Genomic DNA, 25104 nt, shown 5'->3' on the forward strand with positions numbered 1-25104 from the left:
TTTTGAAAATGCTACTGAACATACAGGGACAAGATTGAGTGCCTAGAAGCAATAACTGAAAACACTGTGCTGATGCAGACACTTTTCACATCTACAAGTTCTTTTTTAAGGGTTTCGAGTTGATTCTTGATTCTGAGCTTGTACTTGTGTCAAGCTGTGGCTGTGGAAGTGGGCATTTGGGTGCCTGCCTGGTTGTATTTGTAAATGAGTGCACTTCTGCTAGAAAAAAAAACTAGTGTTTGAAAGCTAGTGTGAATGCTGTCTTCTGTTGTGTGTTTCAGTGCTCCAGACATCAATTCACTGTAGATGAATATTTGCCTTTCCCTTATTTTACGTATTGCACCATCCAGCAGTTTCCATTGTTGTTATAAATTAGGAAAAAGATTTGCACACTAAATCAAGGTAGCTAGATAAAGATTTTAATCTTGTTCCTTCAAAATTCTCATTCTGTACAATCTATGTCTTGATCACAGACATCAGCACAACAGCTCTATAGTCTGAAGTGGACTTAGTCTTAACATAACAGATACAGGGTCACACAATGCACTGTACAGCTATTGAAAACATACAGATAAACTAAAGGCACAAATTATTTGTTACCTTTGTCCTTTTCATATCTGCAAGTTCGTTTTTAAGAGTTCTGAGTTGATTCTCATGTTGAGTCTGAGCTTGTAGCAACCTTGCATGCTCCTTTTTGGCTGAATTCAGACGTTTCAGTTCCTTCTGCATATCACTGAGTTTCTTTTCATATTCATCACGAACTTTCTTGACCTTTTCAGTTGGTTCCTTTGACTGGTTGCCTGTATGAAAAAATGCAGTTAAATGCAATTTGAAAATATATGAGAACACATTCACCATACAAAATGAACACAAGAAATAGAAGCTATGAAGTGGACACTAAATCTCCCACCGTTCTTAGAAAGGATGTACATTGTGCTCTGAATTACCCCTAACTTTAAATTGTCTTCAGTAAATTAGGTTGGATGGATTTCGTTTTCCTTCACTAATATCTTCCATGGATCACAAGTTATGCAGCACAAACTCAAATTATAAACAATGGAGAAGAAAATTGACCATGCCCTTTATACAGGAATCATCCAGGCATTTGCCTGGAGCAATTTAAGGGACTCACAGAAAATCTAATCCTGGATGGCCAGATGGGGATTTAAACCATCATCCTACCAAATGTAAGACTAGTATGTGAGAGAGGAAGTACTTCCAGTAATATAAAAAAAAAGTGAGGCTGGCTGCACTGTTATTCTCATTGTTCCAATTTCTGTACAGAGTGTCTGGCAATTAACTAGGTATGTGAATAAATTCTACATTTACAATGCTAATTTATTGAAATTAATATCATTCACACAGCGTTATATAAAAATGACGGCACCTGTGGCATCAAACAATCATCTCAAATGGCTAGGTATGGAATCAACAGTCATCTGGAAGGAGTGAGATATTGCTGGTAACATCCTGAATCTGTGCTTCCAGTTCTTCCAAGGTTTTGTCTGGTATACCTCACATTATGCACAACCACATAAAAGGAACTCATGTGGAGTCATGTCTGGACTTCCTGCAGGCTACTCTTGAGATCCATGTTTTCCCAGCCAATGCCCTAGAAACTTCTCACCCAACCATGCATGCACTTCACTTGCAAAGTGAGGTGATGCGCCATCTCGCATAAAATAATGTCTTCGAAATTATCCCATGCAGATACTGAGGGGCCAAACAACATTTTTCGAGCATCCACAGATAGTGTTTTGTGTTCATTGCATCACAGGTGATAAATGTCACAGTAAAATTTGTGGCAGTCATTCCTCACCACACTGTCACTTTTCGGCAGGACTATCTTCTCCACCCTAACACCAGCATCCCGTTCCACCGAATAGTGGCAACTGTGTTGATTTAGAGAACCTCCCATATGGAATACACCTCATCACTCAGGAGGATGTTCTTAAACAATTGGAACCAAACTTCATGCCAAATCAACATTGATTCCCCATACTCCATTTGATGATCACTGTCTTCCAGTGTCAGCTGCTGCACGTGCCGAGGTTTCCATATACAAAAACCCAATTCATTATGTAACATCTCATGTACCATGTACCCTGTTAGTCCACTTTCATGTGCAGCCTAACATGCTGATTTCGAAGGACTGCATACAAATAATTCCTTCACAGTTTTAACTTTATCATCAGACTGAGACATGGATAGGAGGACAGTTTTTTTTTTTTTAACCAGCCCATATTTATTAACTTTCAGTGACAATTCTTTATTGTCTCTAGACAAATTGTGGCACTCACTCCACTTATCAAATGCCACCACCTCTGCACCAGGACATCAGAATTCCACACTTCATAAACATGCAGCAATTTGTGCTCACTGTTGAACATTCAGGCAATTGACCATCTTTCCATTTGCTGTGTGCAGCTCCTCTCGCAGAAACTGTGAAGTGAAGAGAGTGAGAGGAAGGAGAGGGAATGAGGGAGATGAAACAAATGCCAAGCACGGAACGTAAGTCTGGCCTAGCAGTCATATGTTTGCATGGTAACAGTGCCAGTATGGCAAAATAACCTCCGAGCCAAATCGTCCCTGCCTGTGCCGTGACTACAGAAATCCAGACATTGTTGAACAATCTATATGTACGCACTATTTCCATTATGATTCCATTGATGTCAAAACTTTTACAGCCATTTTATAATATCTAGTTTTTTTAGGACTACATTTTATCTATAGAATTAATTTTTATTGAAACTGGTTTCTGAATGTTACTCTCTTGACTTAATTCTTCTATAGGCATTATGGTCTTTTCACAGTATATAAAACTGTCTGAGCCCAATTCATTGCTCCACAATGTACACATTAATCCCTAAATATTTTCAATTTCACAAATAAATGTGGTAAAGTGAATACGTCCTATAAGATGGCTACACAGTTTCAAAAGAATAACTAGCTGCTCATTTACATTATCTCTTGTGCATAATTTAGCAGTTTAAACATCATTACTCTATTTGCAAAAATCAGATAACTCACATTTAAAGAGTATAATGGTGTTAAAACCTCTTCAAACTCTTGCTGTGAATTCAATTTTGTAAGAAGAACAGTGTTTGTTCACAACAAAGAATAAATTAATTTGCAGCAATTCTCTTTTTTAAAAAATGCAAAATATACACTGATTTTTAAGTAACTGTACAATAAAGTGCAGATTCTCCACTCAAATTTCATACTGCAGCAAAACATCATATGGCAAACTGTGATACAGCTCACTGTAACATGATTCCTGTTGCCAGTATGGAGCAGGCACACATATCAGAGTGACAAAATGTACTATTCCACGTTCTGTCATAAGGGTTCAAACAGTATTGCTGAGATTGCGAACCACACTAGGTATGAAAATCTGCACTGTGTCACGACTACCTTTTGAACAGTACTTGTCTAACTGCTACATGTGATACTGATTTACATTTGGAAACAAGACTGTAGATTGTTTCCAGTCAATAAGACTGCAGTATTGGGCAATGAAACGAATTATCTGTGGGTGTCAGTGACAAAAATTACTGCATGGAAAACATGTATCTCATGGTATAAAGTGTAAGAGAACAACTTTGCAATGCAAATAAGTGATTTCCCTTTTCAAAACAATTTATATTACATTCGCTGTATCTTTTTATTGTCTTCAACCACTCATCAATCCCCCCCATACTTGATATGCTTTTTGGCATTGAGAACATTCACTCTATTAGCTGTAAAACCTCCTGGCCTTTCAGGTTAGTCTTCACTTATTGGACATAAGGCAGAATCATATGATGTAATAGCAATGTTATAATGAAGGTACTCACAAATTTGGAAATCTCTTATATCTAGTCAGTGTAGTTGTTTTGAGATTTATACTGCTGAGTTCTACTGATGACATTGTCAGTATTTGGACCTCTGTTTTGCACAAATGATTTTACGAATATCTGCTATTTGAGGAAGGCAATGTTCCAAGTAACATTTTCCAGTGGCTGATTTTGAAATACAAGGCCTAAATTTTACAAACTTCTTTTCCTATGAATGAAAAAAAAAAAGCACTACTACTTTTTTTTACTGTGACCTCATTCTGTTTTTCAACTGTTGCAACACTGTGGTAGTAAACTGAGTTTTTATTGCCTATAATAAGGTATCCACATACTGAGATGATCATTTTTTAATACAAACTTGTGATAGCCATAGGGACAGTTATTATTCACTGACCAATAGCCCCTAGTCTTATTTCAGCTTAATTTTATGTAATCTGCAATTTATACAAATTATTTTCTTTTTCGCATGACTTATGTAATACACTGACAATAGTTTTACTTACCAGAAGCCAGCAGGAATTATCTTTCTCACTTTCAACTTAGTATTGGAAACATAATGAACTCTTAAAATAATCACAAATTTAAATAATAATAATAATAATAATAATAATAATAATAATAATAACAGTATTCTATTACTGAGATCTGCCTACTTTAAGTCAGATTCCATAGCATTGTATTTGGCAGGGGCACAAAGACTACATAATGGACAGAGCTCGATTGTAACAACTGACAGTATAGCAGTGAAATCTGTACAATCGGGAATCTGAAGAAAAGAAACAGAATGCATTTCAAATTTGGTAATGTCAAAGAACTTCAAAAATTACGAGGATGGATAAAGTATGAAATGAAGATGGTCTATAACATAGGCAAGAAAAGAAGTCTACGGAACAAAATTACGAGAAGATTGGACAGGCTACTGAGACATCTGCGATGGACTATTGGAATAGTTGACCAACCTTATGTGGGAAGGAGTTGGAAAGAGAGGAAACATGCTAGGAACAAACCATGACTTTATAAACCAGCTCATAAAAAATACTGGGTGTAACAAAAGTATGGAACATCCAGAATGGAATAACAGTAGTATAGAAAGGATAAATTATTACTCACCACATAGAGGAGGCAATGAGTCACACACAGCCACAGTGAAAAGCATACTAGAAATATTTAAGCTTTCAGACAACGTCCTTACTCAGAAGTAGAACTCTTAACATTCACACAATTTACACAACATGGCTGCTGTCTCTGGCCTCTGGTGGTCCTTAGTGGCTGGAGACAGCAGCCATGCATGTGCAATGTGTGAATGTGTGGGAGTTCTACATCTCAGGAAAGATATTGTCCATAAACATACATATTTCTAATATGCTTTTCATTGTGCCTGTCTGTGACTCAACTCATGCTCTATGTGGTGAATAGCAATCTATCCTCTCTCTGCAATAATTACATAAAGATGAAAACACAATGAGATAGGAAAAGGTGGAGAACAGTATCGAATCACCTAAAGAATAACTCTCCCAGCACATCAGCCAATCCCATCAGAAATTGAAAGTCCATACAAAGGAAGAATTCATGGGATAACTGCTTGACGTGACACTTGAGAACTTCACCATGTAGGAATGCACGCTATGGTAGTCTGAAGGGAACATACTGTTATCCCACATGGTTCATGCACTGTCAGAACAACTGTTTGCTATGCAAGTGTTGAGGGCTAAAGATAATAGAGGTTCTCATTGATGACAAATACAAATACTCATCAAGCCCTCTTCCCATAGATGCCATCCTTTTGGTGTAGGCTATAAAACAGTGTATGAGTGGCCAAGTAAGTGGTCCCGACAGTCGGGATACCAGTTACTATGGAATAAGGCTGGGCATTTCGGACAATATTCTGAGTCGTGGTCACCTTTGTGCTCATACGGCAAAGACTACCAAATCCACCGGTTAGTCCCTCAACCGTTAGGGGTAAAACTCAATGGGACTCAGGGCAAGTAAGGCTAGCAACCTGCTTCCCTGGTACTTTAAATATGATGCTGGCAACAATCAGAGCAAAATGCCTCGGACCTTTGGAGGTGACGGAGTCCCACCTCTAACTGACAAACCAGGGACTCCTAAGATACGACTCGGCAAACAAATGGTAATGAGATGGGTCTACTAATATCAATGGGGACTACTCTGGGAAGAAGGTAGAGCTGGCAGAGGCTGCAAGTAAGATGGGGCTGGACGCTTTAGCTGTTACTGACATTCAGGTAAGGGGTGAGAAAGAAGAGGAAGTGGGAGAATACGAGGTCTACTGTCGGAGTCAAAGCAGGAATAGCACAATGGGGTGTAGGGCTTTACATCAGGAAAGAAATGGAACCCAGCGTAGTTGCAATAAGGTATGTAAACGAACGACTGATGTGGATAGATTTGACAGTGTCTAGCAAGAAAATTAGGATTGTGTCAGTATATTCGCATTGTGAAGGGACAGATCAAGATAAGATAGATAGTTTTTATGATGCACTCAGTGATGTAGTTGTTAGAGTAAATGAGAAGGACAGTGTTCTGCTCATGGGTAATTTTAATGCCAGGATTTGAAATCGAACAGAAGGGTATGAAAAAGTTATGGGTAAATTTGGAGAGGATATGGAGGCCAACAGGAACGGGAAACAACTCTTGAATTTATGTGCCAGTATGGGCTTAGTAATCACAAACTCCTTTTTTAAACATAAGAACATTCACTGGTATACTTGGGAAGGCAGGGGAACCAGATCTGTCATTGACTATATAATAACAGATCAGGAATTCAGGAAGGCTGTGAGGGACACACTTGTATTCAGGGGATTCTTTGATGACACTAATCATTATTTAATCTGCAGGCGAAATTGGTATTGTGAGGCCGAAAGTGCAGGAGGTCAGGTCCATATGTAGGAGGATAAAAGTGGAGAAACTTAGGATAAGGAAATCAGGCACAAGTACATAACAATGATCTCAGAAAGGTACCAGTTAGTTGAATGTAGTCAATTACAGTCATTGGAAAAGGAATGGACAAGGTACAGGGACACAATACTAGAAATGGCTAAAGAATGTCTTGGAACAGTAGTGTGTAAAGGTAGGATGAAGCAAACAGCTTGGTGGAATGACACAGTCAAGGCAACCTGTAAAAGGAAAAAGAAGGCATATCAAAAATGGCTACATACTAGAACTCATGTAGACAGAGAAAGTTATGTTGAAGAAAGAAACAAAGCCAAACAGATAATTACAGCATCCAAGAAGAAATCTTGGGAAGAATTCGTAAACAGGTTGGAGACTTTGGGTCAAGCTGCTGGAAAACCATTTTGGAGTGTAATTAGCAGTCTTCGAAAGGGAGGTAAAAAGGAAATGACAAGTATTTTGATAGTCAATAGATTGCAGTGCAATTAAGCAGCTGGGGTGGATAAAATTAAGTCGGAACTCATCAAATACAGTGGAATGTCAGGTCTTAAATGGCTACACAGGATAATTGAAATGGCCTGGGAGTCGGGACAGGTTCCATCAGACTGGACAAAAGCAATAATCACACAAATCTTTAAACATGGAAACAGAAAAGATTGTAACAACTACAGAGGTATCTCTTTAATCAGCGTTGTGGGTGAAATCTTCTCAGGTATTGTTGACAGGAAAGTGCGAGTATTTAGTTGAGGACCAATTGGATGAAAATCAGTGTGGGTTTAGGCCTCAGAGGTTGTCAGGACCAGATCTTTAGCTTACGGCAAATAATGTAGAAGTGTTATGAGCGGAACAGGGAACTGTATCTATGCTTTATAGATCTAGAAAAGGCATATGACCGGGTTCCTAGGAGGAAGTTATTGTCTGTTCTACGAGATTATGGAATAGGAGGCAAACTTTTGAAAGCAATTAAAGGTCTTTACATGGATAGTCAGGCAGCAGTTAGAGTTGACGGTAAATTGAGTTCATGGTTCAGAGTAGTTTCAGGGGTAAGACAAGGCTGCAACCTGTCTCCACTGTTGTTCATATTATATATGGATCATATGTTGAAACAATAGACTGGCTGGGTGAGGTTAAGATAGGTGAACACAAAACAAGCAGTCTTGCATATGCGGATGACTTAGTTGTGATGGCAGATTTGATTGAAAGTTTGCAAAGTAATATTTCAGAGCTAGATCAGAAATGTAAGGACTATACTATGAAGATTAGCATCTCCAAAACGAAAGTAATGTCAGTGGGAAAGAGATGTAAAGGGATTGAGTGCCAAATAGGAGGAACAAAGTTAGAACAGGTGGACAGTTTCAAGTACTTAGGATGCATATTCTCTCATGATGGAAACATAGTGAAAGAACTGGAAGCGAGGTGTAGCAAAGCTAATGCAGTGAGTGCTCAGCTACGATCTACTCTCTTCTGCAAGAAGGAAGTTAGTACCAAGACTAAGTTATCTGTGCACCGTTCAATCTTTCGACCAACTTTGTTGTATGGGAGCGAAAGCTGGGTGGATTCAGAGTACCTTATCAATAAGGTTGAGGTTATGGATATGAAAGTAGCAAGGATGATTGCAGGTACTAGTAGATGGGAACAATGGCAGGAGGGTGTCCACAACGAGGAAATCAAAGAAAAACTGGGAATGAACTCTATAGATGTAGCAGTCAGGGCGAGTAGACTTAGATGGTGGGGTCATGTTACACGCATGGGAGAAGCAAGATTACCCAAGAGACTCATGGGTTCAGCAGTAGAGGGTAGGAGGAGTCGGGGCAGACCAAGGAGAAGGTACCTGGATTCGGTTAAGAATGATTTTGAAGTAATAGGCTTAACATCAGAAGAGGCACCAATGTTAGCACGGAGTAGGGGATCATGGAGGAATTTTATAACGGGGGCTATGCTCCAGACTGAACGCTGAAAGGCATAATCAGTCTTAAATGATGATGATCATGATGATCATGATTTAAACTCTTGACATAGGCGCACCAGTACCTTTTAAATGAATGTCTTTGAGATGAAGACACAAGATGTATTGCATGTACTCAAAGCCGCATTTCCTCTGTATGAATCCTAAGCCAATTTATGTTTCACTGCATGAGAGGAAGGTTAAGGTTTTCAATGCCCTATCACTGATAAGGTCATTATACACTGAGCACAATTTTGGATCGAGAATGGTTAGGGAATGAAATTGCCTGGCCCTTCAAAAGAACTGTCCCAGCATTTGCCTTAAGTGATTTAGGGAAACTATAGAAAACATGCATCTAGGTGGCCATATGGGGATTTGAATTTTCATCCTGCAGAATGTGAGTCCACATTGCTCTAAGTTTCATCCTCCCAAATGGGAGTCTGCCTTGTTCTCAGTACTTCACTGGAGTGAGGAGATGGAGGAGGAGGAGGAGGCTCACACGTGCCTTCCCTCTACAACACATATATGTTGGTTTGCAACATAACCACCACCTTCAGTTTGACACACTCAGTATTAGTACAATGATTTTCAGGTCATTGCATAACAATTACCTTATCTGATGGAGGTGCATTCAGAATCATATGATACAAACTGACAAGTGGTAAATCAGTAACATGAAATAACCATACACTAGTGTAATACCACTATTGATACCTTGTCCTTGTCTTCCCAATTATGAAAACATAACTTATGCTGTTTTAACTTACTGAATGAGGCTAGCACTTTATCCCGTTCTTCTTGTGTGACCCTGATACGTTCCTGCAACTGCATCATCTTGTCTTCATAGTGCTGGCGCATAGTGTGTATTCTGCGCTGTGACAGCTCTAATTCTTCTATTAGCTTCTGTTTGATGTTTATCTCTGAAGTGAGTTCTGCTAACTTAAGACCAAATTCTTCATTTTCAGCTTCTCCTATATCAAATGGAAAGAAATTGTGACACTAATAAATGATTATAACTGTAGAAGTGAAACTATGTTTCAAGTACTATTACCCTGCTTCCCACTTCATTTATTTCAAGCGTATCACGAGAAAATGTAATCAGCAATGACATAGTTAAAGCTTCCCGTCACATGCAAATCTTTTTATTAAATGTGCAGTGCACTAAAAATACTGATATGTGCCATTAAAAGCAACTCATTGCCACTAAAAAGAATGTGGTAAAAATTAGAAAGAACACAAAAATTTATTAGAAGTGCATAAATACTGTACTTTTAAATTTTACTAAATCACATATACCCACCTTTCTCTTCCGTATCAGTACTGCTGCTGTCACTTGCGTCATCATTCTCTGCTCAAAGAAATGAAAGGAACTTCAGGAATCAAAACAATGTGACAGAATTAAAGTCTTTGAAACAGTGTATACCGTCACTTCTTCCACTTTAAATAATATAGAACAACCTACCTTTCTCTTCACTGTCACTTTCACTATCTGCATCATCATTCCCATTTTTCTGGCCATCATTCGATGTTTCATCATTAATTTTACTTTTCGCTAGCAATTCAATATCCTTTAACAAATCTTTCTTTGCTTCAGAAAGGAGATTATCTACAGATGTTACGTCACCAGGAGATATATCGAAGTGTCCTGGAAGAACAGAGATATGGGAAAACTTAAATGAACTCCAGAATATAAAAAATATGAATTATTTAGATTTCATACAACAGCAGTTATAGGAGTAATTCCTTCTCCTCCTCCACATTCTTGGTCTTCTTCTTCTGTTTCATAATTTTTAAGACCTACTTCTTTAGTAACACTAACCCTTCCCAATCATTATGTGAACCAGTTACTGTAGATAAATTTCAAGGCAACTTTTAAATTTCAGTGAACTTGATTACTTGTAAACAGTTTCCTCTACAAGTCATTGACTATTCTGCTAAGTGACACAGCAGAATTTTTGTTTTTGCATTTGAGTCATTTAAATTGTGAAAAGCAACTTTTTAGGTGTTTCTTTTTAGTTTTCTTTCCCAGTATAAAATTCTCAGGAAGAAAGAGTCACACATCCCTCACATCACACAGTAAATAACTCTTTGTTCTAACCTCATCATTGTAATTATCAAGGATTATGGACTGCATTTTGAGAGAGACTAAATATTATAATAAAATTTCATCACCTACACAAACAAATTTGGCAACTCTAGTTTTTCCGCCTCTAGCTCTAAATTATATACAAGACTCCACATAGGTAGGGGAAGGACTGCATCAATTTGCATGAACTGCCATACTGATGTTATTAACATGACATCATTTAGCAATGCTGAATGTGCAGTAGATAAGATGTTTGCCTACCTGACATGGCAACATGAGGACTCAGTGACATTTTAGGTGGTTGCCTTTTGCGGAGTTGCTGACATATGGCTTCAGACTCCAACAATTTTGCTCTCAGGTCCTCTATCTCTTTAAGATAACCCTGTATCATTTCTGTGATGTCTGAAGTTTCACCTGTACATAAATAAAATGAAATTTACTTTTACAGCATGAGCACATATAATAGGCTTTACAGTCACCACTTATTGGTTCCAGTTCATACCTGAGCCAACCCAAGATCCCACAGCTCTCTCAGCCAAAAGCTGTGTGTTCTTGTTGCTGAGAGCATCTATTGTTTCCTGCATGGCTTTCACTCTGGTTCTCAGATTGTTGATCTCACTTTGTAACATTATGTTTTCATGGTACATATCATTTACAGATTCAACACCATCTTCACCAACAATTCTTTTCCCCTGAAAATTTATAGTTAATTTAAATGTGGATTCTCTGCATCGTGCAGAAGCAATTATAGTGAGAATTTTCTACAACTTACCGAGTACACTGTATTTTTCTCTCACATCCTGTATTTTATTAATTAAGTTAACCTTTAGGACTCTGATGACTGCGCTTATTATAAATCAATATTATAAGAGTTATTGATGCTACCTTCATGAAGCTGCAGCAGTTATTATTTGTTTTTGCCTCCCCCCCCCCTCATTTCTTCAAGCAGTTGCAGTTATTGCCCAATTTATACATCTAACTGATGATGAAACTTCCTGGCAGATTAAAACTGTGTGCCCGACCGAGACTCGAACTCGGGACCTTTGCCTTTCGCGGGCAAGTGCTCTACCATCTGAGCTACCGAAGTACGACTCACGCCCGGTACTCACAGCTTTACTTCTGCCAGTATCCGTCTCCTACCTTCCTAACTTTACAGAAGCTCTTCTGCGAACCTCGCAGAACTAGCACTCCTGAAAGAAAGGATACTGTGGAGACATGGCTTAGCCACAGCCTGGGGGATGTTTCCAGAATAAGATTTTCACTCTGCAGCGGAGTGTGTGCTGATATGAAACTTCCTGGCAGATTAAAACCTGTCCATAGCTCACATTCTAGCATAGAATTCTTCTGTTCTAGCATAGAATTCTTCTGTTACTTTCTCTCTCATAGCTTTAATTACAATGTTTGTGTCATCTGCAAATTATAATGCCGAAATCATCTTGTCCTTACCGAATTACTTATTCACTTCATCGTTCATTTGCTTGCTCAAAATAATCACAAATCTCTTTTCAACAACAATCAAAGACAGCAAACCCTCATTCTCATTGCAGGAGGACACCTCTCATCCTGGGGTCTGAGTGGACTACTTCCTGTTCCACTTATAGTTGCGGTAAGAAGGAAGGTAATTAATTCATAGTGTTAGTGTTGAAGCTGTGGATTTACTCTGCATCCCCCCCCCTCCCCCTCCACACACACACACACACACACACACACACACACACACACACACACAAGTGAAGGATTAGTCAGAACGCATAAACTTTGAAGAGACATCTCCAAGATGACTGTCAGTATATATAACATATTATCCTCACTGCTCACTTTCCTGCAATCAATACTTTCTTTTTAAGTGGGAGTCACCCCAGATTGTCCCATTGAGAGATTAATGAACACAAATATGCAAGATTTATATATAAGTCTGCTCATTTATGAGGCTGCTATAACTGAAGATAAAATCTTCTAAATAATTAGATGTTCCTCTCCAATTTTCGTCTTCAGAATCAACATTTCAATTCACTTATCCTGTAGAATATTACAGCAGAGGAACTGAGTAGGTAAAAGGTAGTAATGTGGGGGGTTGCTGGTGTGAGAAGGATGATAAGGTCGGGTTGGTTTTCAGGTTACAGACAGCTGTGTGTTCCATAGAAGTGATGTTGGACAAACTGGGGAGGTACTTAGGAAAGAAAAATAAGGCCAGGTTGGAAGTGAGGAATTCCTGGAACATAACTAGGGGATGACTACATGGAAGGGGAGGTGGATCACAGTTTGAAGGAGGTTGGAACCGCTTTAAAAAAAGGTTCTATGTGGACTATTGTCAGTGGGTTGCATGGTGAAAAAACATTTGCACTATAGAGAATGAGTAAAGGAAAGAAGTTCTTTTACAAGTCCAGTATGGCTGAACTTAGCTTAAGGGCTACAGGTGAGGTCTTTAGAAAGAACTGAGACTTCTGCAAACATCAGTGTTTTGGCAGAAAGGTTGACAACTATGTTATGGGACAATTTTTTTTTTTTTTTTTTTTAAGGAAAAGGGTGTTTCGTGGAGGCAGGAGGAAGTTTATGGCAATATGGAAGGTGGATAAGTTAGTAGGGTTCGTTCGGAGAATTATGAAGATTGACAAGAGGGCTGGATCTGAGTGGTAGCCTCTTCCTTGGCTATAGATAATCCCATGCATGGGTAAGACAGGAGTAGCTGGGTCAGTTTCCTCAGATGGTGATGGGAATGCTGTTCCAAGTGTTTAAGGGCAAGAGTCTCTATTGCAGCAACGGAATTCGGCAGTCCCCCAGTCCTAAACCTCCACGAACTCACCTTACCTTTTTTCTCCTCTCTTCTGTCCACACCACTCCTTTCCCATATGGATCATGTACTGCCTTCTCCAACTGCTCTTCCTATCCCTCCCTTCCAAGCAGGCGCACACACACTCCCTCCTTCCTCCCCCCCCCCCCAATCAGTTTCAGTTTCATAGCTACTGCGAGCATGTATGTTTGTAAGTGGGTGGTTGTGTGTGAGAATGTTTGTACTCTTACTAGAAAAAGAGCACGAACTCTAAAGCTAGTGTTAAGTGTTTTCTACTAAGTGTTTCTTGTTTCTGGCACCATGCAGCAGTCCTCCATAGTTAAGTGGTTGTCTTTCCCTTATTTCATAGATTTAAACAAACAGTTATAAGTTATTTACAGCATAATCTGAATAAGGATGATAAACCAAAGCTTTTTTTCATCTATACACAAACAATTATTGTCAGCATGAGTGAGTTGTCCCATTATCTTATCAATTCGTATGCTTGTTTAGTGACATTTTGGTAACTTAATGTGTTTAAGTCTGTCATTTGGCTAATGTAGGATTACAGCTCCAGGGTGAATAATGTTGTAATGTTCACTAGGTTTTCAGCAGTTCTGATTATGGCATATAAAACTGAATAAAGTCAGTTATTATGGCTATGCTCAAAATTGAATAACGTGTCATGGGATTGCTAATAAACCACTAGTATTTGTTGTATATATGTGAACTGTATGAATGTTGTAGTATGCCTTATCTTGTGAATAGTAGTCATGTTTTAAGTTGCAGTACTGAGTTAGCCAATGGTCACATGGTCAAGTCTTTAAACAGATAGCCAGGGTACATCTCAGGGTCTTTCGTCTTCCGGTCAGTGAGGTTGGATTTGGTAAGGTATTGTGTGGCCAGAGTTCTTGGCACTTAGTGTTACTCAGACTTAAAAATATTTTGGATATCTGGCAGTTCACGACATATAATTCTATCAGTGTGAACGAGTTCAGGACTTAGATATATTTATGGACTCTTGAGTGTGAGTGGTCATAGACATCATTTTATGTTATCTTGAATCTGTACCATCCTTTGCAACAATCTATGTGAGAGCACCATTTGAATATATTTCTGAGAGATCTGAATGAACAAAAAACCAAAGATTAATCCTTTGGTAGTAGCCCACATTACCATCCTACAGGATCCTAATCTTAATGTTTCCCTTTTAACAATTTCAATCAGTATACTGATTTTAATTATACCACTATTTCTCATTTATAACTAAGATGCCTGATGAATGAACCATGCTTCTACAAGGACTTGAAACAACCATGATGACCAAACTTTTTTGATCGGAAGAACCATATTCGAATATAAAGTCAAGTGCTCACCCCGGATGGTTAGGTAGCGACGAATTTATTCTGACTGGCAAGTTTGTTGTTGTTGTTTTGTGGTCTTCAGTCCTGAGACTGGTTGATGCAGCTCTACATGCTACTCTATACTGTGCAAGCCTCCCAACTCCCAGTACTTACTGCAACCTACATCCTTCTGAATCTGCATAGTGTATTCATATCTTGGTCTCCCACTACTATTTTTACCCTCGACGCTGCCTTCCAATACTACATTTGTGATCCCCTGATGCCTCAGAACATGTCCTACCAACCGGTCCCTGCTTGTTGTCAAGTTGTGCCACTAACTCCTCTCTTCCCCAATTCTATTCGATACCTCCTCATTAGTTATGTGATCTGCCCATCTAATCTTCAGCATTCAGCACCACATTTCAAAAGCTTCTATTCTCTTCTCGTCTAAACTATTTATCGTCCATGTTTCACTTCCATACATGGCTACACTCCATACAAATACTTTCAGAAACGACTTACTGACATTTAAATCTATACTCGTTGTTAACAAATTTCTCTTCTTCAGAAACGCTGTCCTTGCCATTGCCAGTCTACACTTTATGTCCTCTCTACTTCGACCATCATCAGTTATTTTGCTCCCCAAATAGCAAAATTCCTTTACTACTTTAAGTGTCTCATTTCCTAATCTAATTCCCTCAGCATCACCCAACTTAATTCGACTACATGCCATTATCCTCGTTTTGCTTTTGTTGATGTTCATCTTATATCCTCCTTTCAAGACACTATCCATTTCGTTCAACTGCTCTTCCAAGTCCTTTGCTGTCTCTGACAGGATTACAATGTCATCTGCGAACCTCAAAGTTTTTATTTCTTCTCCATGGATTTTAATGCCTACTCTGAGTTTTTCTTTTGTTTCCTTCACTACGTGCTCAATATACAGATTGAATAACATCGGGGAGAGGCTACAACCCTGTCTCACTCCCTTCTCAACCACTGCTTCCCTTTCATGTCGCTCGACTCTTATAACTGCCATCTGGTTTCTGTACAAATTGTAAATTGCCTTTCGCTCCCTGTATTTTACCCCTGCCACCTTCAGAATTTGAAAAAGAGTATTCCAGTCAACATTGTCAAAAGCTTTCACCAAGTCTAGAAATGTAGGTTTGCCTTTTCTTAATCTTTCTTCTAAGATAAGTCGTAAGGTCAGTATTGCCTCACGTGTTCCAACATTTCGACGGAATCCAAACTGATCTTCCCCAAGGTCGGCTTCTACCAGTTTTTCCATTCGTCTGTAAAGAATTTGCGGTAGTATTTTGCAGCTGTGACTTATTAAACTGACAGTTCAGTAATTTTCATACCTGTCAACACCTGCTTTCTTTGGAATTGGAATTATTATATTTTTCTTGAAGTCTGAGGATATTTCGACTGTCTCTCACATCTTGCTCACCAGATGGTAGAGTTTTGTCAGGACTGGCTCTATCAAGGCCGTCAGTAGCTCTAATGGAATGTTGTCTGCTCCCGGGGCCTTGTTTCGACTCAGGTCTTCCAGTGCTCTGTCAAACTCTTCACGCAATATCGTATCTCCCATTTCATCTTCATCTACATCCTCTTCTATTTCTATAATATTGTCCTCAAGTACATCGCCCTTGTATAGACCTTCTATATACTCCTTCCACCTTTCTGCTTTCCCTTCTATGCTTAGAACTGGGTTTCCATCTCAGCTCTTGACATTCATATAAGTGGCTCTCTTTTTCTCCAAAGGTCTCTTTAATTTTCCTGTAGGCAGTATCTATCTTGCCCTAGTAAGATAAGCCTCTACATCCTTACATTTGTCCTCTAGCCATCCCTGCTTAGCCATTTTGCACTTCCTGTCGATCTCATTTTTGAGACGTTTGTATTCCTTTTTGCCTGCTTCATTTACTGCATTTTTATATTTTCTCCTTTCATCAATTAAATTCAATATTTCTTCTGTTACCCAAGGATTTCTAGCAGCCCTCGTCTTTGTACCTACTTTATCCTCTGCTGCCTTCACTACTACATCCCTCAGAGCTACCCATTCTTCTTCTACTGTATTTCTTTCCCCTATTCCTGTCAATTGTTCCCTTATGCTCTCTCTGAAACTCTGTACAACCTCTGGTTCTTTCAGTTTATCCAGGTCCCATCTCCTTAATTTCCCACATTTTTGCAGTTTCTTCAGTTTTAATCTACAGGTCATAACCAATAGATTGTGGTCAGAGTCCACATCTGCCCCTGGAAATGTCTTACAACTTAAAACCTGGTTCCTAAATCTCTGTCTTACCATTATATAATCTATCTGATATCTTTTAGTATCTCCAGGGTTCTTCCACGTATACAACCTTCTTTCATGATTCTTAAACCAAGTGTTAGCTATGATTAAGTTGTGCTCTGTGCAAAATTCTACTAGGCGGCTTCCTCTTTCATTTCTTAGCCCCAATCCATATTCACCTACTATGTTTCCTTCTCTCCCTTTTCCTACACTCGAATTCCAGTCACCCATTACTATTAAATTTTCGTCTCCCTTCACTATCTTAATAATTTCTTTTATTTCATCGTACATTTCTTCAATTTCTTCATCATCTGCAGAGCTAGTTGGCATATAAACTTGTACTACTGTAGTAGGTGTGGGCTTCGTATCTATCTTGGCCACAATAATGCGTTCACTATGCTGTTTGTAGTAGCTTACCCGCATTCCTATTTTCCTATTCATTATTAAACCTACTCCTGCATTACCCCTATTTGATTTTGTGTTTATAACCCTGTAGTCACCTGAAAAGAAGTCTTGTTCCTCCTGCCACCGAACTTCACTAATTCCCACTATATCTAACTTTAACCTATCCATTTCCCTTTTTAAATTTTCTAACCTACCTGCCCGATTAAGGAATCTGACATTCCACGCTCCGATCCGTAGAACGCCAGTTTTCTTTCTCCTGATAACGATGTCCTCCTGAGTAGTCCCCGCCCGGAGATCCAAATGGGGGACTATTTTACCTCCGGAATATTTTACCCAAGAGGATGCCATCATCATTTAACCATACAGTAAAGCTGCATTCCCTCGGGAAAAATTACGGCCGTAGTTTCCTCTTGCTTTCAGCCGTTCGCAGTACTAGCATAGCAAGGCCGTTTTGGTTAGTGTTACAAGGCCAGATCAGTCAATCATCCAGACTGTTGCCCCTGCAACTACTGAAAAGGCTGCTGCCCCTCTTCAGGAACCACACGTTTGTCTGGCCTCTCAACAGATACCCCTCCGTTGTGGTTGCACCTACGGTACGGCCATCTGTATCGCTGAGTCACGCAAGCCTCCCCACCAATGGCAAGGTCCATGGTTCATGGGTAATTTCCCATTATCATCACTTGAGCCCCCACTGAAGTTGCAAAAGATGCAGTCGAGAAACTATGTCAAGATGCTGACTTGTTTGTTTTCCAGAAGTAACAATTGTTTCTGAAACTAGCAATTATACAAGGAATAAAAGTTGCTGAACTTCGTTGTTTGAGGAGCTCAGTAGTATTTTCCTCGATTTCAAGTCATCATTAGTATGTACACCTAAACATTTCTAGCACTCTCGCTCATATGCTATATTAACTGTTGGTGGTGTTTTATTTCTTTTACACAATTTAATATAGAATTATTCCCAATCATTCTAAAAAAACACATTGTTAGCAATTTCTCCTGTCGCTTTCTTTCTGACAGACTTGTGGTTGTCTACAAATTATATTGCTTATGTCATTTCCTCCTCAGTCAGTCATTCAAAATCATCAGAAGTCTCTTTTCTATGCGAATCACAATTTTTCAAATATTATATCAAATTTTGCAACAGTATATATCCCAAAACAGGATACAAAAATAAACTGTGATAAATTTCATTCAAGAATTATGATTAACACTTACTTTTAATACAGCGATCTGTTTCTGAAGTCAGGCTTTCACAAGCATGCATAAAGCTCATTATGTTACACTTTTCTCCAAAACACTATTAACAAGAATAAAACACCCTTACAAACCTGTTTGTATTCCAACAGTTCTAGCTGCAGTTGCTGTATTTCCTGCCTCAGTAGTACTATTGTTCGTGATGACTTATCTTGATTAATAACAACTCTATTTTTAATGTTCCTTGCTCTATTTGCATAATTCAGCGTGTTTAGTGTTTCCATAAAGTCTCTGTCACTTGGTGAGACACAAGCAATCATAACTGTCCGGCTGTTACCTAGAAGATAAAATACATTTTTTATTTATATTTACTATGTACACAACTAACACTGAGAAGAAATGAACTTTCACCCTGTCCACAGCCAGAAAAATAGATAACCATCGTTAATTATGGAGCTTTCATGTTGCCTTACCTCCAAGTGAATCTTGCAGTAACCTTGTGAGCTTGGAATCTCTATATGGTACATGTGTGACTTTCCTCGATTTATCTCCAAGAGCAGATATCACATTGCCTAAAGCAAGCTGGGAAAAAATAATGGTGTACAGCTGGATTTAATACTCAAAAATGAAAAATATAATATGTAATACTAGGGTTATTTACGTGAGCCCATGCACACACACACACACACACACACACACACACACACACACACACACACACACACACAGAGAGAGAGAGAGAGAGAGAGAGTCACTTTATTGAAGATACAAATATACTGTCTTGTTCAAATGACTACTTAGGTCAATGTTTTACAAAATAATGTTTAACATAGATGGTAGTAACTAGTTTTTTGAATGGTAATTACAATAATGATAAAAGTAAACAATGCATGTCTGTATGATGTGGCTCTATACCAAACTACTTTACAGACAAAATGCGAAAATTTCAGAGATCCTATCTTGAGTCCCAGCCAGACACATAATTGTAATGTCAAAAATTTCCTTTTGTCCATTGCTATATCAGGTAACTGTATTCTTTAGAATTATTGAATTCTGCTATCATTAAAAACCACCTACAGCATGCCCGTCTGGCAAGATATAAAATGCTGAGGTTGCAGGTCAATTAGGCAGGTGGACATGGAGTGGGCATTGTGTCAGGCTGGGTGGTTACAGTGAGAAAGAAGTATTAAGCAGGACAAGGGGCTAGGAATGGGTGGCAACTGACTGAGGAAGGTAGTGGGTGTGCAAGGTAAGAACATGGGAGAATGGTGTGGTAGCTGTATAGGCTTGGTATGTGACACAGAGGTACTGAAGCCAGTACGCATGATGAGTATGACATGGAGGACTGGATTGGCATGAGGTGACAGGACAGAAGGAGGGGCACTGTTGGGTAAAGAAAGTGGGGACAGTGGGTTAGCAGAGGCTGAGGCCAAGAGGATTATGGGAATGAAGGGTGTGTTGCAAGTATAATGCCCATCCATGTAGTTCAATAATGCTGATGTTTGAGGGAAGGGTCCAGACTGCACAGACTTCATAACAGTAACTGAACTCTTAGCACGTTTTGCTCAACAGAGGTGACATTAGGTGACAAGGTGGGCTGCTTCTTTGCAGCCAATTATTGGGGGTTGGTATAATCCACTGCGAAGGAGCACGACTCCTATCGACCAACTTCATCCTACACTGGAAGAGCTGATCCGCATCCTTTTGCATGACTTTGATTATTTATCACCGAGACCAGGAATGAGGGCCATCCTATCCTAGATCCACCACACCTCTCCCACAGTGGTATCCCATTGCCCACTCAACCCACACAACATCCTGATCCATCCCTGTGTCAGTTTCACTCCCAACTCACTGCTACAGGTGTCTCATTGAAAGATCCAGATAGTTTTACATGCCTGATCTACTCACCCTGAACATCCTACTCCAGTCCTGTAACAGACTCACCCATCAGAGGCAGGTCCGCCTGTGAAAGCATCTGTGAAATCAACTGTACTGCAATCACTGCACAGCATTTTGTATGGGCATGATAACAAACAAGCTGTCTATCAGAATGCATGGCCATCACCAAAGAGTGCAAAGAAGTAAGTTTACCATCCAGTGGCACAACATAGCACTCTGCAAAAAACATATTGGATTTCAATAGTTACTTCACAACCAATGCTATCTGGATCCTTCCCTCTAACAACAGCTTTTAAGAGCTACTTAAATCCAAGATATCCTTGGAACACATTCTTCACTTCCATAGTTCTCCTGACCTCAAATTGCACCCTATATCTACATCCAAACTCTGCAAGATAGGATATAGTGCTTGGTACAGGGTACCCTGTGCCACTACAAATCATTTCCTTCCCTGTTACACTTGCAAATAGTGGGATAGAAATACAACAATCTATGTGTCTACATTCAACTCCCAATTTCTCTCATCTAATCTTTATGGTCCTTATGCAAAATAATGTAGGACGGCAGCAGTAGACTCTTCCAGGAGTCAGCTTTAAATACTGGTTCTCTAAATTTTCTCAATAGCATTCCTTGAAAAGCGTATCGCTTTCTCTACATGGATTCCCATTTGGGCTCTTGAAGCATCTCCATAACACTTGCATGTTGACTGAAGCTACTGGTAACAAAACTAGCAGCTCACCTCTGAATTTCTTCAATGTCTTCCTTTAATCCAACCTGGTGGGGATCCTCAAACAACCCATCAGTATTCAAGAATGGGTTGCACTAGTGTTCTATTCATGGTCTCCTTTACAGATGAACCACACTTTCCTAAAACACTTCCAAGAAACCAAAGTCTACCATCCGCCTTCCCCACTACAATCCTTACACACTTGTTCCACTCCATATCGCTTTGCAATGTTTTGTCTACACATTTAATTGCCATGACTGTGTCAAGTAGCACACTACTAATGGTGTATTCAAACATTATGAGCTTGTTTCTCCTAGTAATCTGTATGAACTGACATTTTTCTACTTTTACAGCTAGCTTCCATTCATCACACCATCTAGAAATGTTGTTTAAGACATCTTGTATCATCCTACAGTCACTTAACTACAACAGCTTCCCATACATCACAGCATTATCAACAAATAGCCACAGACTGCAGATCACCCTGTTCATCAGATCATTTATGTACGTCCATCAGATCACTTATGTATGTATAAAATAAAAGTGCTCCTACCACACTATCCTGAGACACTCCTGACGATACCATTGCAACTGATGAACACTTGCTGTTGAGGACAATGTTCTGGGTTCTATTACTTAAAAAGACTTCCAGCCATTTGAATATCTGGGAACCTATTCCACATGCTCGTACCTTCATTAACAGTTTACAGTGGAGGACTGAGTCGAACTAGAAATTTGGAATCTGCCCATTTCCCTTTATCCATGGTTTGCAGGATATCATTTGAGATAAGGTAAGTTGAGTTTCGCAGAAGCAGTGCTTTCTGAAATCATTTGTGGACAGAAATCTCAAGGAACTTCACATTCAAGCTGATGTTAAGGATATTGGTCTGCAATTTGAAGGTCAGTTCTTGTACCCTTCTTATATACAGGAGTCACTTGCACTTTTTGCCATTGCTTGGGGCTTTGTGCTGGGTGAGATATTTATGATAAATGCAAGCCAAGTAACGGGACAGTGCAGTGGAGTACTCTTTGTAAAACAGAACTGGGATTCCATTCAGACCTGGAGACTTTATTTTTTGCAACTCTTTCAGTTGCCTATTACTATGTCCTCCACACGGGAGTCTGCATGATGATCAAATGACGGTATGTTTGTACGATCCTTCTGCATTAAATGTTTAGCTTTCTTTTTGCAATCTTCTATTGCTACACCAGACTGGTCAACAAGTGACTGGATAGAAGCCTGCAACCTGCTTAGCAATTTTATATAGGACCAAAATTTTCTCAGCTCCTCAGCAAGATCTTTTGTTACAGTATGACAGTGGTAGCAATTGTAAGATCCACACTTCACAAATCACTCTTTTTACAGGTCCATGAATCTCTACTAATTTTTGGTTGTCATCTTTTGTGTGTTCTCTTTTGAATCTAGAGTGTAACAGTCTTTGCTTCCTCAGAACTTTCTGAATTTTGTTATTAAACCATGGTGGTTCTTTTCTGTCCTTAATCTGTCACTCAGCACATACCTCTCAGGGTGCGTTTTACACTCTGTTTAAACTTCACCCATAATTTGTCAACATCCATCATACTGGGACTAAATGATGTCCATGCATTGTCTAAATGGGATGCTAACAACTGTTTATCTGCTCTCTCTAGCAAAAATACTTATGGTGCGTTGAACATCACTGGCTGTAGTACCCATCTGTCACATGCGTAGCCCATGCACCTGCCAACCCAACCCTCCTTCCCTCCCATCTTGCACCCTTGGTACCTCCCTCCAAGCCATTAGCCACCAGTCACCAATCCCATGTCCTGCTTCCTACCTCTTTCTTCCTCTACTCAATTCACTCATCACCATCTCCACACCCAGCACACCTGCTGAACTGCAACCTCAGCACTGTCTGTTCAACCAGCACAATGCAGACGCACCATTCGACAACTCAACGCCTATGTTAAATAGCTACATTCTACCAGATATTTCCCACAGTTTTAAAAAACTACATTACATTTAAAACAGAAAGAAACATTCCACATGGGAAAAATATATTAAAAACAAAGATTCCATGACTTACCAAGCGGGAAAGCGCTGGTAGATAGGCACAATAAAACACACACAAACACACAGACAAAATTTCGAGCTTTCGCAACCCACGGTTGCTTCATCAGGAAAGAGGGAAGTAGAGGGAAAGATGGAAGGATGTGGGTTTTAAGGGAGAGGGTAAGGAGTCATCCCAATCCCAGGAGCGGAAAGACTTACCTTCTGGGAAAAAAGGACAGGTATACACACACACACACACACACACACACACACACACACACACACACACACACACACACACACACACACACACAAAAGCAGACATGTGTCTGTGTGTGTGTGTGTGTGTGTGTGTGTGTGTGTGTGTGTGTGTGTGTGTGTGTGTGTGTGTGTGTGTGTGTGTGTGTGTGCGTGTGGGGGGGAGAACGCGCGAGTGTATACCTGTCTTTTTTCCCCCCCTAAGGTAAGTCTTTCCGCTCCCGGGATTGGAATGACTCCTTACACTCTCCCTTAAAACCCACATCATTTCGTCTTTCCTTCTCCTTCCCTCTTTCCTGAAGAAGCAATCGTCGGTTGCGAAAGCTTGAATTTTGTGTGTATGTTTGTGTGTCTATCGACCTGCCAGCGCTTTCGTTTGGTAAGTCACAACATCTTTGTTTTTAGATATATTTTTCCCATGTGGAATGTTTCCCTCTATTATATATATAACAGAGGGAAAGATTCCACATGGGATATACCTGTGTATATGTATATATATACCTCCAGCAGGGATATGACTTCCTAAAATCCTGCCCCGAAATGAGATCCATCCTTCATGAAATCCTCCCCACTCCACCAAGAGTTTCTTTCCGCCGTCCACCTAACCTTCGTAACCTCTTGGTTCATCCCTAAGAAGTCCCCAAACCACCTTCCCTACCCTCTGGCTCCTACCCTTGCAACTGCCCCCGGTGTAAAACCTGTCCTATGCACCCTCCCACCACCACTTACTCCAGTCCTGTAACCCGGAAGGTGTACACGATCAAAGGGAGAGCCACGTGTGAAAGCACCCACGTGATTTACCAACTGACCTGCCTGCACTGTGACGCTTTCTATGTGGGAATGACCAGCAACAAATTGTCCATTCGCATGAATGGACACAGGCAGACAGTGTTTGTTGGTAATGAGGATCACCCTGTGGCTAAACATGCCTTGATGCACGGCCAGCACATCTTGGCACAGTGCTACACCGTCCGAGTTATCTGGATACTTCCCACCAACACCAACCTATCCGAACTCCGGAGATGGGAACTCGCCCTTCAGTATATCCTCTCTTCTCGATATCTGCCAGGCCTCAACCTCCGCTAATTTCAAGTTGCCGCCGCTCATACGTCACCTGTCTTTCAACAACTTCTTTGCCTCTGTACTTCCGCCTCGACTGACATCTCTGCCCTTACTCTTTGCCTTTAAATATGTCTGCTTGTGTCTGTGTATGTGCGGATGGATATGTGTGTGTGTGTGTGTGTGTGTGTGTGTGTGTGTGTGTGTGTGTGTGTGTGTGTGTGTGTGTGCGCGCGAGTGTACACCTGTCCTTTTTTTCCCTAAGGGAAGTCTTTCCGCTCCCGGGATTGGAATGACTCCTTACCCTCTCCCTTAAAACCCACATCCTTTCGTCTTTCCCTCTCCTTCCTGAA

At 39.9% G+C, this 25104-nt stretch overlaps 1 protein-coding gene across 11 annotated transcripts in view; it reads right to left on the reverse strand.

Moving 5' to 3' along the window:
* Positions 1–25104, reverse strand: part of LOC126267947 (kinesin-like protein KIF21A) — a 483424-nt gene that overhangs the window by 139236 nt on the left and 319084 nt on the right. For 7 of the 11 annotated variants that reach the window (XM_049973266.1, XM_049973265.1, XM_049973263.1 and 4 more), the window contains exons 6-13: positions 19247–19355; positions 18908–19110; positions 11277–11466; positions 11036–11188; positions 10151–10333; positions 9989–10036; positions 9456–9659; positions 601–800 (exon numbers count right to left, since the gene is read on the reverse strand). In XM_049973266.1, coding sequence (XP_049829223.1) covers positions 601–800; positions 9456–9659; positions 9989–10036; positions 10151–10333; positions 11036–11188; positions 11277–11466; positions 18908–19110; positions 19247–19355 — 1290 coding nt within the window. The remainder of the gene's footprint in view (positions 1–600; positions 801–9455; positions 9660–9988; positions 10037–10150; positions 10334–11035; positions 11189–11276; positions 11467–18907; positions 19111–19246; positions 19356–25104) is intronic. The other 4 variants (XM_049973269.1, XM_049973270.1, XM_049973267.1 and 1 more) reach the window with 1 other exon arrangement.

This window comes from Schistocerca gregaria, chromosome 4 (assembly GCF_023897955.1).
Source record: "Schistocerca gregaria isolate iqSchGreg1 chromosome 4, iqSchGreg1.2, whole genome shotgun sequence".
Lineage (NCBI taxonomy): Eukaryota > Metazoa > Arthropoda > Insecta > Orthoptera > Acrididae > Schistocerca > Schistocerca gregaria.